General features: G+C 50.3%; 1 protein-coding gene across 1 annotated transcript in view; it reads right to left on the reverse strand.

Annotated features, from left to right (window-relative positions):
* The window catches only part of LOC307075925 (uncharacterized protein), a 29,392-nt gene extending 10,878 nt beyond the window's left edge, over positions 1–18,514 (reverse strand). Inside the window, exons 1-6 of the mRNA XM_079736678.1 lie at positions 18,357–18,514; positions 16,992–17,062; positions 15,074–16,379; positions 14,881–14,971; positions 9,772–12,783; positions 7,656–7,781 (exon numbers count right to left, since the gene is read on the reverse strand). Coding sequence (XP_079592804.1) covers positions 7,656–7,781; positions 9,772–12,783; positions 14,881–14,971; positions 15,074–16,379; positions 16,992–17,043 — 4,587 coding nt within the window. The 5' untranslated portion in view covers positions 17,044–17,062; positions 18,357–18,514. The remainder of the gene's footprint in view (positions 1–7,655; positions 7,782–9,771; positions 12,784–14,880; positions 14,972–15,073; positions 16,380–16,991; positions 17,063–18,356) is intronic.
* Between the last annotated feature and the right edge of the window lie 54 nt (positions 18,515–18,568).

Consider the following 18,568-nt stretch of genomic DNA (forward strand, 5'->3'; position numbering starts at 1 on the left):
ACAACATTCAAACAGATTAAAACCCAAGGTGAAAACATTGAGGTGATGCATAAGCAAGATTAAATCTCCCGTGGTGTGCAAATTTAATTTGCTGTGGGTGTGTGCATGCATGTGGGTGTCTGTACATGTGTGTGCGCGTGTGCGTGTAGCTTCCACACACCCAGCACCCACCTGCCCTATCGAACACACACACACTCACAGGTTAAGACATGTCGGGAGACTCAAACCTCCTCATCCGACTGACTCACTCACACAGGGGCAGACGAGGCCTGGCGTTTAGTTATTCTTAATCTAAAAGGTGCAGCACTCCACACTAGGCCAGTGTATTTGCATTTCCACATGGGGAGGGATGAATGCATGCGATGCGTTCCTCTGTGTGAGAACCTCTCTGTTGACAAGCAGAACAGCAGCGGCCCTGCGGATCGAGGGAGCCAGGCCATCCATCAAGGACCCAACAGCACTGGTCATCCAGAGCTGGGCGGGCCAGCTCCTTCTCCGCCTAACAACGTTAGCCAGAGGCAGCCTCCCTCCCCAACCACCACCCCAGGGAGGGTGCGTCAGCACAGCAGGACAGAACAATGAGTGGATGGATGGAGGGGAGGGATGGCGGAACAATTAAGAGAAGAATAGATGGAGGTTTGACCAGCGAGAGAAGGGGCTAAGCGATGACGGGGAAGCTGTTTCTTGAGGGGTCAAGAGAGACCGCAAGCTCATGATGATAGATGGTGAATGGTAAATTGGCCGCGTTTACAAAGCGCTTTTCTAAACACAGGCCACTCAAACAGCTTGACATAAATTGACTCACATTCACCCATTCATACACACATTCACACAGCGACAGCCAGCTCTTTGGGAGCAGTTAAGGTGAGGTGTCTTGTCATCATTATGATCTTAAATCCAAAAAAAGCTTAATGATTTGGGAAATTGTCTGCATGAAAGTTAACAAAACCATAATTATTAAGACAATCAATCATTTCAAAGAGGTACCGTCAAGGAGATCTGACTTTAGCTGTTAATGTGGCTGCCCAAAAATCCATAGGCTGGAACATGTTGTTCAACATCAAGCACCTACATCGATGTACTCTGCTCTGCTCAGTCTGCCAAAGAGGATAATAGTTCCCTGAGCACTCCCCAGCACATTAGTCCGATCGACTGGCATAAAGAAACAGTCCCCTGAGGCCTAATCTACATGTTGACCTCTGACCACAGCACGGGTAACAAAACAAACGGCAATACCTTCTTGGAACATACGGAGAGAAGCAAATCCAGTCGTAATGCAGAGCATAACAGTATGTACTAGGAATGCAAAAGACCTGACTCGGCTTAGACTTAGGAAGAACCCCAGTATGACTATGGGGCTATTTTGGGCTGGGGGGGTCTTGGGTTAGGGACTAAGTTGAAGTCCATTTGGTTTATATAGAAGACTAACATCCCAGAAGTAGAGGACCGTTGGGCCAACCAGCTGAGTTCCTCAGAAGCCCAACATTTGAACAGACATGTTCCTTGAATCTAAGGGACCGCGAGTCAAGGAGTGGCTGACACTTATCAGCGCCTCCCTATTGACCGTTGGTGTCGTAAAAACACCAACGGTAAAAACTGAATGCAATCTAATCATAAAGTCTTAATCGATGTGGTGTTACCTGACTCACCGCAGCAACTCAGGACTAATGAAACGATTTGACACAACACTCAAAACATCGGGAAATACTAAGTTGCTGCTGCCGAAAACCTCTTGTGGGTCACCAGCCTAACCCAGTCTTGTATGCTGCCACCAAAAAGACTGACCATCGACCTTGTCCTCTCTTCAGTCCATCCCTAGTCACCACCGGCAACACGATCCAGGAAGCAGAGCAGCGAATAGGATGCACAGCAGCAAACAGGACAGCCGAGGTCAGGACAAGTGGAGGACAGTGCAGTGCAGAGACAGCGATCCACGCACAACACAAGAAATAAAAGGCTCCTCCGTACAGCACAAGCAGAGACGATGACGCAAACCAGCGTCAGACACCCTACGGCAAGGGGACTCGCCTGTACCTGCCAAAGACGTACAGCAAAGCATCTCACTGATCAAACTACGATTAAGAACATTGCAGATGTTAAGCCGTCTTTAACATGTTCCTGGTAGAAGTACGTGTGGAACCCCCATCCCCCACAAAGCCTGTGCCTGGGGGTGGGGGGCGGGGGGCGGGAGGTGTTTCTGGTGTTGACGTGTGGTGCGTCTTACGGCGGTGGGGGTGTTGGGCGCCGTGGTACGCCGGCGCAGCGACAGGCGCTGCTGGCTGCGCAGCGAGAAGCGGCGGAACGACTCGCGGCTGCGGGAGGCCAGCGAGCGCAGGGAGTTAGTCCTCTTGAAGCCGCCGTCGTCGCCCCGGGGGCCGCCCACGGCGCTCAGGGCCCCCTGCAGGGAGCGCCGCACATTGCCCACCCAGCCCGTCAGGTGGGAGTGGGCCACGGTCAGCTTGTCCCCGAGGTAGTCCATGGGGGTTTGGGGGCAGGGGGAAAGGGGCTTGGTGGTCTTGTCTGGATTCAGATGTGGCGTGAGGTTGTCGTGTGTTGCTCTGTTTTAGGGTTGGTCGCCCCTTCCCTGTGCGGCTCTCTGCATGGGAGACGGTGAGGTCATGGCTAAACTAGCTCAGGAGATCCAGACGAACGGCACTTAAGCCCCCTCCTTCCCCACCCCCCTCACACACACACACACACACACACTCTCTTGGCTACGGAGTGGTGCGTCTCGACAGGCCTTTCTGCAGGCCGGTCCTGCTGCTAGTAATCAGTAGTCCACGCCTTGCCCCCCCCCTGACTCGCCGTCTTGACTGATCCCGCTGGGCCCACCGTAGAGGGCTGAGGTGAGGCGGCTCAGGGTCCCTCGTCCACTCAACAGACTGAAGTCACTGCTCGGCCCAGAAATGGTTCTTCACGCTTGGTGCCCTATGGCGTCGTGCTGAAGCACAAACAGAGCAACCGCCTCAGAGCACTGGCAGGAGGAGGTGACAGGTGATGCCGTCACGCCCTCACCACATGACTCGACAATGACGTCCACACCGGAGGCTCACCCACCTGGCGAAGACGACGCCAGCGCTGCTCAGCAGGAAGCCACAAAAAGGTGCGAGGAGAACCAACGAACCGAGCGCCGACACGGAGCTCCACTGTCCATCTATGCAAATAACGAAGTCCTCCGCCCACGGGCTGGGTGCCCTCAGTGGGACGGGCGCGGCGGGCGGCCAATCAGGAGCGTCCCGTCGGGTGGCCTCCACACGCAGTCCCGAGAACAAGCGGCAAAGTAGACGATCGCCCGTGACGCGTATGGGCGGCGGCGAGGAAACGTGTGCGGACAGGCGGGTCGGCCAGCTCGTTGCTGATCCCAGAGGGGACACACGCAGAGCGGACGCACGCAGAGCGCTGCGGTGAGAGCTACGCAGCACAACCTGGACGGGGGAGGAGGGGACAGGGCAATCCAGCAGAGGAACACGAATGACTCAACAGAAACGCGCTCTCCTCCGCCTCCTCCTTTCTGATCCACTGCAGGTACAGGCAGGTGTGTGAATGGGAGAGAGAGAGAGAGAGAGAGAGAGAGAGAGAGAGAGAGAGAGAGAGAGAGAGAGAGAGAGAGAGAGAGAGAGAGAGAGAGAGAGAGAGAGAGAGAGAGAGAGAGAGAGAGAGAGAGCGAGAGAGAGAGCGAGAGAGAGAGAGAGAGAGAGAGAGAGAGAGAGAGAGAGAGACGTGGGCTCCCCGGCGTCCTGTACCGTCCGCTGTAGGACTCACACACACACACACACAAGGAGAAACTGGGAGGGAGAGCGCAGAATGGAGCCGGAGAGGAAGGGAAGGAAGGGAGAGGGAGAGAGAGAGAGAGAGAGGAAGGGAGGGCAGGAGGGAGGGAATGTGCCAGTGAGAGAAAAAGAGAAAGAGTGAGAAGGGGAGGTCCCTGATTCAGTGTGAGGGGAAGGGAAGGGGAGGGGCTGACATATGTGCTGTGGCGCTCTTGCTCGTCTGCCTGCACTCCTGCAGTGTGAGAAAGTAGATTCTCTCTGGCTGGCAAAGGGAGGACCGATAAGAGCTAACACAGGAGGGGGTACAGAGACAGACAGACAGACAGAGAGGAAACACACTGACTGATCCATGAATTATTTGATGACGTCGCTGAAGGCGTGACAGAGTAGCAGAGAGAAAGAGAGAAAGACACAAAGAGGTGTGCATAAAGCTCCCTAATGTACCAGAGACAGAACAGGTACAGAGGGCGCACAACGCAGGCCAACCCACAGATCGTGTGCACCTGTCAACTGCGGTGTCGTCACCACAGACGCGCAATTAGACAAAAGGAATCACAGCGTTTAAAAAGAGTTTGCTTATACAAATCTCTCCGGGCATCATGCAAACAGCCCAGCAGGACAGCCCGGAGCCTCTCTGACATCCCTTCAGTTCGGTCCTTCTGTCTCGGTGTCAGTCCGTCAAACTTAAACAGCAGCATGAAAGACCTCAAAGAATTATACAATAAAGTATTTTGCCCTTCCCGTGTGTGCCCCCTGCTGGTGCGCTTGTGTATCATGAGTAGGTATTGGCAGTCTCTCATGTCAGGTCTCCTCAGAGCATCACAGCCCACACACACACACACACACACACACACACACACACACACACACACACACTAAGTCTATCTGTTGTTGACTGTGAACAACAGATAGACTTAATACAGGTCACATTATTACTTTTGGTTTGATTCAATGTATTTAATACTTCAGTAAAACACGTAACACTGCAGTCATAGCTAAATAACCGTAAAAGTTTGATGCAATAAGGATAGCATGTGACAGCATGATCAGCATGCATGTGGAAATTACTCTAGTACACAACATCACCTTCACATACACACACCAAGAAAACCGTAAATTAATTTGCTTGTACCTTCAATCTGTCGCTGCTCTGTGGAGGCTTGCTGCCCCAGTCAAATGAGGCCATCACAGTAAAATGAGCTTGAGTTGATGCTAGAGTGTTGTCGTGGCAATTTCTTTAAGAGATATTGTGTCTAGGACAGATGAGACTTCTACATGCATACATTAGACTCCTCTCTAGCAGAGTGATTCCAGAATACAGTTATTTAAACAGTTTCACATCCTCCCCACAATGCAGATAAATGCAGTAAATAATCAGATCAGGTAATGTTAACCCAAGCAAATCAAGGAGAACAATGCATGAGGGGATGCCTTCTCCCTTCTGACAGGTTTAGCCCAAGCACAAAGGTTTACGTTTAAATGACACAGAGAAAAGGTAGGGCGGCTAGACAATACAAGGAACAGAAAACAAAGCTTTAGATGATTAAAAGGAAACAACATATGGATTTTTCCATGACTCTGTGTGTGTGTGTGTGTGTGTGTGTGTGTGTGTGTGTGTGTGTGTGTGTGTGTGTGTGTGTGTGTGTGTGTGTGTGTGTGTGTGTGTGTGTGTGTGTGTGTGTGTGTGTGTCTTTAAGGGTCATTTCCCCAAGATACATGAGTCAGGGTTAGGCTACGGACGTGATGCTGGCTGGACTTCTCTCCCATGTTCCCGCTCACTGTCTGCCAGTCATTTAACAACAGTGAGTGTTTCTCATAGAGCCGTGCATTTCTGTTCAGCCCCTGATTTCCCGGCGTTGTCGTCGGAGGAGGCTGGATCTAGGTTAAGTGCAGGGAAACGCCCCGACTCAGCACATCTACAGGGACTGTGTGTGAGGGTCTCCAAACTGCCTGATTTCCATGTGATTTAGGTGGAAGGGAAGCCAGGTCACATGGTAGAATACCTATGCAAACTCGGCGAGCATCCAGACGGGATGCACGGCTAAAGGAGAGCCTGAGTCTCGGCTTTCAGTGTCGTGATGGGATTCTTGGGAACTGTGGTTTCTTCCACTTTCTTTTTAAAAGATGATGAAACAATTTTAGCCAGCATGAGCAGAGCATAAGACTACAGCTTATTACTTATTGTCCCTTCATGATGTCTTCAAATTTCTCCTAACATCTCAACCAAGAAGGGATTTACAACCGTGTAAGAGAGTTCCTACCCTGTTTCACTCCGAAAGTCTCACGGAAGTGGAGAGGGTTGAGGTGTTTTGTGAGCACTAGGGGGTGCTAGTGGCTACATGATTCTGACCATAATTACCTAACCAGTGTTTTGATGCACAGCTAGCAGCGCCTTGCATACACTAGATGATTTTTAAGATGAAGAAAACATGAGCGACCACAGACAACGATAAATTAAGACACAATTAACTGATTTGGTCGTTAAGGGTGTGGACAGCACCCACACACTAACCGATTCCATTCCCCAAAAACCAAGTCTTGATCTCAAAACCGGAACTCACAATTTCCGTCCGGCAATCAAAAGATGTGTCTGTAGCGGCCATCATCCAGACCCGTGAAAATGGACCGCACATGTTGCATCTAGAGTTAACTTGGATCTCTCTACGTTGCCAATCCATCAAAGTTTAGCTTTTCCTGCTACGTCCTCTGCTGTGTGTATCGATCAGTGTGGCTCCGATCTTCTTTCCTGCGTTACGATCCAAACACTGTGTACTCGGCACTCAAGATTTTTCACGATTAAATATAGATTACGAAATGTTTAATATTTGCAATTTCTAAAATTAAACACCTCACACCACAGGATAATCCTGAAGATGAAATCGTTAGAACCATTAAACCATTGGGGCTTTGTTGATGGGAGACAGCAAAGTGTGCCCTTCAGTAGCTGAGGGACGGTGTTGTGAGCGTAACTAAGGCAGATAGAGAGGGAATCTCTCTCTCACTCCCCCCCCCCCCCCCCCCCCCCCCCCCCATTGTCAGAGAGGTTTGTCAATGCAGCGTCACGGAACATATCAAAGAAGACTGCCAAGGGCGTTGGGCAAGCATGATCCATGGCCTTTCAAACTAATGTGTGTGTGTAACGCTTAAGTCATGAGCCAAGAAAACCATCCAGGAAGAGGAGGCCAGCGTAAGGACTGACGCAGTGTTTACCTCCCAGAGGTCATTAGTCATTCAGAGGGCGCCACACAGCATTTCCCCGAGCCATCGGCTGGCTGCTGGCCACGCAGAGCGTCTGGAGACCACAGGCCGTCATGTTTGACGACCCAACCCTGAATTACAGGCCTGAGGTGATGGTTCAAAGCCGGTTTCCATGCTCTGTGTGTGTGTGACAGAATGCCACTGATGTTAGTCACCAGTCTATTGAATATGTTCACCGCGTGAGCCGTCTGCACACCTCTCCCAACTGGCTAGCAATTTCATCTTTTCAATTCTCTTGCCTACCTTGGTCACACACACACACACACACACACACACACACACACACACACACACACACACACACACACACACACACACACACACACACACACACACACACACACACACACACACACACTTTACCCCTGTATTAGCACATTTGCGTGTTAGACATAGAACAAAAAACATAGCAATTTAGGTTTGGATTCTTAAGCACCGCCTCCTACCCCAACAATGTGCAGCTGGTCAAATGCCAATAAGAGCCTACTCAAGTAACCTATGGCTTGCTATGGTATAAAGGAAGGGAAGAAGCCTCAAACAGGACCCAACGAGACTCCTGCTCAGACAGGCCTTTGGAACCAGAGGTCATGGTAGCTTCATAAGGTGGGAGGCGAGCCCCAGACTCACCCAGCCTGGACGGTCCCCCTCCCTGTGGGCACTGCGGCTCCTCATCCTGGACAGGCTGACCTCCACCGGGCCCTCCGGCGGGGCGGAGCGACGGCACACACTGCGGGACCGCAGCCGGTTCAGCTCCTGACAGGGGGAGACGGCGGTCATTACCTCAAACGCAGAGTTCAGAAATACATTTGGAGAACAGGATGATTTCAATCACACCGTATTTTGGTCATCAACAACGCCGGTGTTGTTGATAACCAACTGTTGAATTTCTCCATTAATCAAAAAGTGACCAATGAGTAATCTGAACTTAACACTTTTTACACTTCTACGCTTCTGTCACTAATCTTCCACTACTACAGACCCAACAATCCACAAACAGATCCACCAAATCAGAGTCAGGTTTCCGAGTTCATCAGGATATTCAGACACAGTTAAGGTTTGAGCCTCGATGTTGCCAAGCACACCAAACCCATTCTGTAAAAATCCCTTTCTAGATTAAAATATCTCATAAAAATATCAGACAGACAAAAGCACACTAAATATTGTCAGCTGTCAAGTGTGACTGACTCATGTAAACTGGGGTTCCCCCTGTTTTGATACTTTTCCTTCATGTAATAAATATATTCATATATTCCAACATTATCCCACCTCCTTCTCCTTTTGCTGGGATATGTATGCATGAAGTAAAGTAGTTTATCTTCGATCTCACATGCTTTGGGAGAGCCCAGCGTTTCAGAGACTGCATGAACATTAATTGTACCGTATTTTCCGCACTATAAGGCGCACTTAAAAGCCGGTAATTTTCTCAAAAAACGACAGTGCGCCTTATAATCCGGAGCGCCTTATATATGGATCAATTGGTTAATTGGTTGATCCATACTGGTTGTAAACGGCGCTCTGTCAAAATGTTTCAGTATGAAAAACCAATAAAAACAATTTAATAATAATAATAAAATGTTTCACTACGACTACGATAAAGCCACACCGCTTGCAGCATTACGGCTATCGTAGTCAGTGCACACAGCATTTTACTGCGCTTACTCACGGAAGGTCACACTATACGATCACAGAGCCACGAAATCGGGCGGAAGACTGGCCACACTACAAGATTCGAGGGTGCGATGCTCTACTTTGTATCATTCACGTTTGCAAGATATTTAAAAAATCTAAGGTTTGGAACTGCGTAATTGTGTTTTACTTTTTTGTCATAAAGGTTCCAGTTTTATATCTGCTAAATGCAGCAACTCGTCCTCACAGTTGCGTTGCGCGTGACGAGCTATACAATTAGCACAGCTCCATCTAGTGGATGCATAACGCATCCCCAGTCAAACGTTTGACTGCAGTATCTTCTATGCTATGCGCCTTATAATCCGGTGCGCCCTATTTATGAAAAAAGTTCTAAAATAGGTCATTCATTGAAGGTGCGCTTTATAATCCGGTGCGCGTTATAGTGCGGGAAATACGGTACATCTTCTTGGTCAAGAGCACGAAAACACCAGTGAACAGCTTACAGGTTATTGATTCTGGTGCACTATGGTCTGTCGTACATATTTGTTCCGATATACCTTGACAAAAAATGGGATTTTAACTGACTAGACTCTAGACCTGCGTATGAGCCATGGACAAATTCCCCTCGGTTCGGTCTGTTTGGCAAGATCGGACCCAAACGTTAACCGAGTCCAGCTGGAGGAGATTGGAAACGTGTGTGCTCATAGGCTTTAAGAAACCCGATAACCGACACATGTGAGGGTTTGATTCTGTCCCTAGTTGAGGGAAATGAGTGCTTAAAACATTTGTATCTCCATAGCCGTTTGTATCGACAGGATGAGATCGGGTCACTTCACATAACTTGATTTACAGTTTTAGAATTTTTAAATAAGCACAAGTAATATTTTAACTACATTCAGTTCATAAGTTCTATGTTGGCTGAGTTGTCGACAGCCAGGTGAATAATTTGAAAAGTAATTAGAAACCAATTAAATGTGTCTATGAACGATGACATGATTCAATGAAAAATAGAATGAAGTGTTTGGAATCCGTCAACGGTAAAAGAACACCCCTCAAGATGCCAGCTAATGGTTTGCTCTGAGCTCTCTGCGCCTGACCGTGCCGGCCTGCTCCTCACCTGCGACCCGTGGGATCTCCTCTGGCTGCGGGGCTCTGCCCGGGGGGCGGGGGGCTCCTCCACCCTGGGGAACCAGACCTGCTCCGGGGCGGGTCCCGCCGGGTCCGCGGCGTCCCTCTGCAGTGTGTGGCCCGAGGGCGGGCGCTCGTCCACCAGAGCCGACCAGCGCCTCTCCGCTGCCGGCCTGCGCTCCCCCTGCCGGTACAGCAGCTGCTCCAGGATGGTTCCGGCGGCCGCCCTCCTGGGGGTGTCTGGTACGGCGGGGACGTCTACAGACATCTCCATCGCGGGCATCAGCTCCCACGGGTCCTGGGGAGAGGGCACCCATTCCGGGCTCAGCCGCCCCTTCAAGGTGTCCAGTGGCACGTCGTGGATACCGTCCCTCTCAGGGGTGAGGGGCTGTGAGTGGTCCGGAAACTGGAGGGGGGCCTCTCTACTGGGCGAGGGCTGGGTCTGTGACGTGAAGGAGTCTATGTCCAGAATGGCTGGTTTATACGGTTCCTCCGCTCTGGGGGAGGGGCGTCTCCAGCGGGCCGCAGCGTCGAGCTGGGGGGAAGGGGCTTTGGAAAATGGGTCGTCTCTTAACACAGAGTCCAGATCCAGGACCCTGGGCCTGAGAGGCGATGGGTCCAGCGCTAGCTGCTCCTGAGACTCCCTCCGCTTCTTCTCCGTCAACCTCTGCCTCTCCGACTCCTGCCGCTTGGCGACCTGCCGTAGTTTTTCGGCCTCCTCCTTCCCCCTCTTCTCCCTCAGCCTCTTCCTCTCCTCCAGCTCCAGGAGCTGAAGCCTCTCCATCTCCATCGCCGCCTCCAACTCAGTCTTCTGCCGCCTCTCCTTCTCCTGCCTTAGCCTCTGTTTCTCCAGCTCCCGTCTCTCATAGTCCAGCTGCTTCTGATGCTCCTTCTCAAAATCATATTTCCTCTGTCTCTCCACCTCCCTCTGTCTCTCCACCTCCCTCTGTCTCTCCAGCTCCCTTTGTCTCCCTTTGTCTAGCTCCCTCTGTCTCTCCATCTCTCTTTGTCTCTCTACTTCCCTCTGTCTCTCCACCTCCCTCTGTCTCTCCACCTCCCTCTGTCTCTCTAGCTCCCTCTGTCTCTCTGTCTCCCTCTGTCTCTCTGTCTCCCTCTGTCTCTCTTCCTCCTTCTCAAGCTCTCTCTGCCTCTCCATCTCCCTCCATCTCTCTAGATCTCTCATTCTCTCTACTTCTTGCTGTATGGCAGCCTGCCGTTGTTTCTCTCTCTGTCTCTCCACCTCCCTCTGTCTCTCTTTCTCCAGCTCTCCCTGTCTCTCCAGCTCTCCCTGTCTCTCCAGCTCCCTCTGTCTCTCCACCTCCCTCTGTCTCTCTTTCTCTAGATCTCTCAGTCTCTCTAGCTCCCCCAGTCTCTCTGCCTCCCTCTGGAGCTCTCGCTCAATCTCCCTCTGTCTCTCTTTCTCCATCTCCCTCTGTCTCTCTACCTCCTTCGCGAGGTCTCTCTGTCTCTCCATCTCCCTCCGTCTCTCTAGTTCTCTCCGTCTCTCTTCTTGTTGTTGTATGGCAGCATGTCGGATTTTGTTCACTTCTTCTTGCTTCTTCTTCTCCTTCTCTTTCTGTCTCCTTTCCGCCTGCTGCTGTCGCTCAAACTCCATTAACTCTCTCCTCTCCATCTCCTTGATCCTCTCCAAATCTTTTTCATGCTGCTGACGCTCCCACTGAATCTCCAGCTGCTTCTTCTCCTTGTCAAGCTCCCTTTGTCTATCCTGGTTGCGCTGTCTCTCTCTCTCCACCTCTCTCTGTTTTTCCAAATCCTGTTGCTTCTCTCTCTCGATGAGTTGTTGCTTCTCCCTTTCCAGAGCCCGTAGTCTCTGTTGCTCCTTGTCCAGCAACGCCTGCTTCTGCTGCTCCAACTCCCGCAGGCTCTCCTTCTCAAACACCAACTGTCCCTGCCGGTCAAGCTCTCGCTGCCTCTCCTTCATGCGGGCAAATTCTAAATGCTGGTGCCGTTCTATTTCCACCTGTCTCAGCATCTCCAGCTCGCCTGTCCTGGTCTTCCTCCTCTCAGCCTTCCAACTCTGATCCCTTTGTCTTTCCATCTCCACCATCCGTTCTTCAGACACCTGCACGGCCCACGGCGGTTCCTGAACCGGCTCCTCGGCTGGACTTTGGTTCTTCCTGAGAACCTCCTCAAACGAAGGGTTCCTCATAGGGCCGCTCCTCCCTTGGGAGGCCGAAGGCCCAGACCGCAGTGGAGGGTCCTCCGGGGTTTCGGCCTTGGCCAACCATCTGTCCGGCCCACTGTCCCCAGGGCTTACAGCCTCCTGTATTTGTCCCGTCAGTGCAAAGTACGTCGCCTTGGGTTTGGGTTGGTCGTCCGTCCCAAGCATTTTAAGACGCTTGGGGGCCGCTTCCTCCGCCTCCGCCTCTAGAGCCGTTGGCCTACCCCCGGCCCCGTCCTCCTGCTCTGTGTCTGCGGCGTTCCACTTGGGCAGCGCTCCGACTCTCAGGTAACGCGGCTGCGCCTCCAGGCCCACGGCGGGCCCTCCCTGAACGGGGGCCGGCTGGTGCTCCGGCGCTGACCTGGCCGCTGCGGACCCCCGGCCGGCGTCTAAGCGGCGGGAGCGCAGGGTCATGGCCTTGTCCTCCAGGCACGCCAGCGGGAGGCTCTCGCTCACTGCCCTGCTGCCCTCCACCGCCGGCACCGTGTCGAAGGAGTGCGACACGCGCAGCAGGCCGGTGGGGGACTCTGGCTCCCGGTATGTGGCGGTGACCAGCGTCCCGTCGTCCTCCGCGGGCACTCGGGGGCCGGAGGACCCGACCGCAACCGCGACCGGCTCTTTGTGGTCGTCGCCTTCCACCACCAGCACGCTGCGCCTTTCGATCGTGTTCTCGAACAGCGACGCCCGGACCGTCTGCGTCTCGCCGCCGTGTCGGCCGTCATTAGAGGCCGTTCCCGTGTCCGACCCGACGGGCACGGAGGGAGAGGCGGGCTCCATCTTTCTCTTCTGGTCTCCGGGGTGGACAGCCGGCTCTTTGACCTGGTGAATACACAGCAACAGTTAGCATTACGCCCACTTAATTGCATTCCCCACGACCCTACCTTTTTGTGATTAAATGCAGTAAATATTTCCATTTTTTTTATTATTATTAAATGGCACTTAAACTACAGATGGTACTAATGATCTATGAAGTCGATTTTGCATAATGACAAGCTATGTTTGAATCTGAATAGATTTGATTGACAGGCTCACCCAGGATCAACTGAATGACCAAAACCTGACTCAAACACAAATAGTATGCTGAATACATTCAATATGTTTAGGTCATTTTATCACTACATTTCACTATAGTGTAGTTCACTATATGATACAATAAAGAATAACCCCCCTCCATCTCATAAACATCCATTACAATGATTACAGGATTATAATTTATTACAATTATGATTATAATGATGGCATTAACCCCTGTGATGCACTGTACATACTCATTGCGTAGAAAGTTGACTTGAACATTTTCTCACGCAACCCTTTACTGGTTTGTGTGGAACACTACGCAGGGTATTCAGCCCGGGTCAGGTTTACTGCCTGGTTTCAGATGCGTCTTAGTGCAGGATTTGGAGCGCTAGGCCATAGAACGATGCCAACCATTTACAACACAAGGAGGTAAACCCTACACTGCGTTGCATTGGAAATGAACAGACTTCTTGTGAACCGCAACCAAACCATGCAACCAGTATGAACGCAGCTTGAGACCATCAAAAAGACTGCCTCCTCATTTTCATGATTTGAACCGCATGCATCTGCTGAGAGACTTCAGCGTCAGACATGCTTTCCATAACCTGGAGAAAATGTTTTACGGTTAACTCCTCTTGGAAGAACCACTTCCAAGACCCAAAAGCTGTGAGCAAGACAGCATCAAGCACAGTGGACTGCCTTCACATTCTTGCAGTGATTACTGAGATTTTGTATATATTTCCCAATATCGTGTGCTTGGGGAAGTCCATAAACAAGCATTCTTGCCTCTAAACACATCAAACAAATGTATCTCCTATCTGTGTATACTAAATATACACAGATAACACAAAATATTTTCACAAAACATTCACATAAAAAGCTTTTTTTTATGTGATTTTGATTATGCATTTTGATATGGTTTATTTACACTGAACTGAATGTTCAGTGCGAAGTATAACACCCAGCAAGAGAGCGTAATTTCTTAGCTGATTTCATAGGTCAACAGGCAACACAGTTCTATGTTTCAGTCTGTAAGCTGGACAGGTTACCCCTGTCCAGGATAGTGGGTTAACCCACTATCCCCATTACCTCACATCCTAGTATTTCACTCAAGGTCTTGCTTGGAAATATATCTGCATGGAACCCCATGTCCAGCTAGGAGGCTTTGGGTTCTGCCCCACAGTAGGTCTCTGAAAGGGACATTCAACGTTGACAGAAACGTACTTGAAAGTGCATTGTGCAACAGTGGAAAGGAAAAGACAAAGTGTACAAATATCAGGCTGGTAATCGTATCGCCTCCCCTCTGTGGCTCTGCACAGGGCAGGCCTTAACGCAGGGTGTGGTTCCAAAGGTAGAAATCAAAGCCATTCAGTGTTGACCTTTTCCCAGCCATCTTCCCTCACAGCGTTTCATAAACCAAACAGCCAGCAGGCATGGTGTTCACTCTACCTGTAGTCTTGGGTTTCAGAACTGTCTACACTTTCAGGAGTGATCCTTTTCAGAGTACTATGTCATGCTATGTCAGGTACCCTGGGGAGAACCTTTTCTCAAAAAGGTTAACCAATGTGTGGCCATAGCAAACACTGCAATACTTCACTTTTCTCTAAAGTTGAATAACATTTTGTTTTGTGTTGTGGAAAACATATTATGAACCCAAAAGTTAATTTGGTGAGATAACGAATATACATCTATTAAGATACATCTTATCATCTGAACAGCAAAACTTACTTTGTTTTGCTTGATGAGTTTAGAGTTTAACATGAATCCCGTAATGGCCTTCACACCATTACTGAGAGTGGATTAGAACCACCAGTACTTACAGATTGAGGGTTGAGACAGCATATACACATCAAGACTATAACAAACTCAATCAAAAAATGTATGTTAGATCTCTCTCACCCTCTGCTGGGGATCTCGGTCAGCCCTGAAAGAATGTTCTGGTTCACTGAGGGAGGGGCTGCCAAGGTCGGTCGACCTTTCAGATATAAACCTGGGGGAAAATGACAATTGTTACACAATGCAGAACCAGGCATGATCGATATACTCTCGGGAGGAGACGTGAATAGAGTGGCAACAGAAAGTGCCGGCCTACCTTGTTGTCCGGTCCAGAGGTAGAGGCTTGACCGTTGGCTTAGTCGGAGGACTGGGGGCGGAAGGTACGTCCTCAGTCAGCTTTTTGATTCGCTGCTTGATACCCGGTGGTGCTGCTTCTGGCTCTGCGATTGGCTGAGGAGTGGAACCCTGGTCAATGACACCCGTTGAAGGAGAAGAAGAGGAGGAGGAATCCAGGAGAAGGCTGATACGTCTTTTGATGCTGGACGCCCCAGCCACATCCTCCTCATTCTTGACCTCCACAACCTTCTTCTTCTCAATGCCCTCCGCCTGTGAGGGGAGGGGCTTGGCAGCAGCCTGAGAGGCCGGTGTGGTCCCTTCCGGTCTGGAGGCTCTGTCCAGGCTCGTTGGCATCCTCAGCTCTGGTGTGTTCTCCTTGCTGTCCGCTGGTGGGTTCTTGCGATGCAGTGAAAGGTTGACAGACTCGAACCTCGCTGTGAGATCGGCCGACAGGGGACGTCGCCCCTCCCAGCGGGGTGAAAGGACTGGGGGCTCAGGGTTCGGAGAAGAGGAGGGAAGGAAGATGGCCGACACAGGCCTCGACCGCGAGCCCCTGGGCTGAGGTCGGAGGGCCACCAACGGTGGTTTGGTTTCCTCCGCCTCCTCTTCCTGGCTGAGCTGATTGAGGAATCCCATAGACTTAGCCCTGGTCATGGATGTCAACGCTGGGCTCTTGGAGTATATCCTGTCTTTGTCTTCCTCCTTCTTGGTTGTTCCAGACCACTCCGCTGCGGGGGACTTTTTAGGGCTCCTTGAAAAAGACAATCCAGAAACGTCACTTTTCTGACGTTCTGCTGGTTTAGGAGGTGTGGGTTTGCGAAAGTCCCCTTGAGTGAGAGGAGGTGCTGGTTTGAAAGGAGGGACCACTGGCTTGGTAGTTTGCCCAGTGCTCTGCATAGCAGAGTTTTTTGCGGTAGCGGAAGGGCGGCCAGGGTTGGTTGACACCGGCCTTGGTTGGGACCCCACAGCGGACTGCTGGGGCTTAGGGGGGATGGGAGGGTCGGGTTTGTAGCTAACAGTCTGGGTGGGCTCGCGGTGGACCTTGTTGTGGGGCTTAGGGGCTAGTATCGGTTTGATTGTAGTGTTCCTCTCCAGGACGAAGGGCTTTGGGGTTAGTCGGGGCTTTGGGCCAGGCGCAGGTTTGGTAGGGTCCATGATAATGCTCTCACTGAGGCCCTTGTTGCTGGAGTCAATCAGAGGACTGAGGTGCATGCGACCCCTCAGACCCGTCCTTCCAACCTCCCCGGCCTGGAGCTCCACCTGAGCAGCCATTCTTCCAGAACCACCTACACGTGGAGTACAAAAGATACAACATCAATCTACTGTAACATATAAGTAACTAAGTTCGCTTTATAGCATCAATTAACAAGCTATAAGTTCAGACTTTGTCTTGGGAGTGCCATACAACCCTTAGTTAAGTCCTTGACTCAAGACCAAGAAAGCATGACTAAATAAGATATTTGAATGGACGGTCATTAAGCACTCAGAAGGAGCGTGACTTAGGTCAAGGTGCACCGAGGTGGATCGTCAGACAGGAAAGGGGCATACAAAGCTCTTGTTTTTTCTTTGCATACCAGACAGCAGTGATCTTGCTCTCCAATGTCCGTCGAAAAGTCAAAACTTTCCCGTCTGATGATCTTAGCACAACAAACATCAACAATATACTAGATTGGATAGAAAATCTCTTTCGTCTAGTGTTCCTTAATGGTGAGCTATTTTGTATTGCTACAACAAACAGCCCAAGCACTTAGACACGCTCCCTCCCCAGATCCAATAATGCGGTCAATGTGGGCTTGTTTTGAAATATTTGTCCTCTCTCCTTTCTGAGACATGACAGCTCCCCATTGTTGTTATCACGTTCAAACTTTGCCCAGCCCACCCTGGCTTCAATCACTTACCCGACTTGTTGTCCACTGTCTGCAGTGGAGCTCTGGTTTCTAAGGTAACCATGCAGTGGTGTCATATCACACTAGGAGGAAGAGTGTGAGCGTGTGTGAGAGAGAGACAGAGAGAGAAGGGAGGGGAGATAAATTAACTTTGTGTTATCACATACAGCTTTACACCCGTCATGGCTGTGGCAACCCCTGTGCCAATGTCAGACCCTTCTTCACCGCCCTGTTGGAATGATCTATGATCTCATGATTCAGCCAAAACGCAACAACGTTTACCTTAACACAGATGTTCACAAATATTGATATCTCTCTGTGGATTATACGCTCAAGCACAGCAAAATACTAACTGAACAGTAGCCTTTCATCGCTCTCAAATAACAGGTGTTATGAATGGGCTGGTACAAATGTCAAAACTCTGACTTTTACACATCTATTTGATCCAAATTCCTCTTCCTTCTTGCTAAAGCCATGCCACCGTTCAACCATCCGCACACACCAGCATGTTAGGTACGGAAGAGACTTTCCCGATGAGGGTACAACTTCATATCGGACGGTAGGTTATGATCTGTGCGTTCATAACATGAAGTTCACACGTTAATCGTGATGATGAGCGACTTTGATATCGGTGCCTAGAGTTGACCTTCGCAGTTCCAGAAGGAACTTTTCCAGCATCACTCTTGGTTAACCTTTAGGACAACAAACAGCCAGCTTATATCCGGTGTGTTGCGTTCTGGATTTAGATTGTTTACATCAGAGGGAAGTGGTCGATAACTGGTGGAACCAGTTCAGCAGATGGAGTCCAATGGCATAGAGATATACATTAAAATGTATTCATCCGAAAACGTCGTCAATCTTAAACCAGATTAAAAGCAGAACCGGTTCTACAGGTGCTTATAGTTTGTCAGGTTGGACTTCAGCAGAAACGATTCACAGTCATACCGAGTATTAAGTTATGATACAGGATTAGTGCCTAATACTGTTGGAATTACAGAAACTGAAGTGTAATCGATAAGGTTTTTTTTTACTAACCTTGTTTGTACCTCTTTGAGCAAAAAACAAAACATAATCTACTCATTCTGATCGCTAAACCACTGGCGGTAGTTCGCAACAAGTGTTCAAACGCCTCTTCCTTATTAGTGCCAGGCTCAAGGGAACACAGGCATTGACAGACACAGACCAAGTGTTTTGGACAGCTCTGCTCGCCAAGTTGACAAGCAACCAAAACCAATATATCCATTTGAGTAAAAAAACAAAACAATTAACAGCTTGTGGGCTAGCAAGCAGCAGCTAACGAGGGACGCCGGACATGGGACCCGTAAATCGGGACAAAACGTCTCGGCTCGTTTTCCCCCCATTTGGGAGACAACTCACCGACACGCACACAGACAGCCATCTCTTCGACCCTCGGGGAGCTCTAGGGCCGCGATGTAAAGGTCCGGTTGAGACGTGTGCTGGTTTGATTCTCCCGAGGCACTAGAAGGGCTAACTTGGCTAATTGAGCTAGCCGACCTGGTCCCGTCCCGTGTCGGGTTGCAGCGGACGGGGTGGGAGCAGAGCTGAGCGTAAGCCACCTTTCTGCACAG

This window comes from Pollachius pollachius, assembly GCF_949987615.1.
Source record: "Pollachius pollachius genome assembly, chromosome: 1".
Lineage (NCBI taxonomy): Eukaryota > Metazoa > Chordata > Actinopteri > Gadiformes > Gadidae > Pollachius > Pollachius pollachius.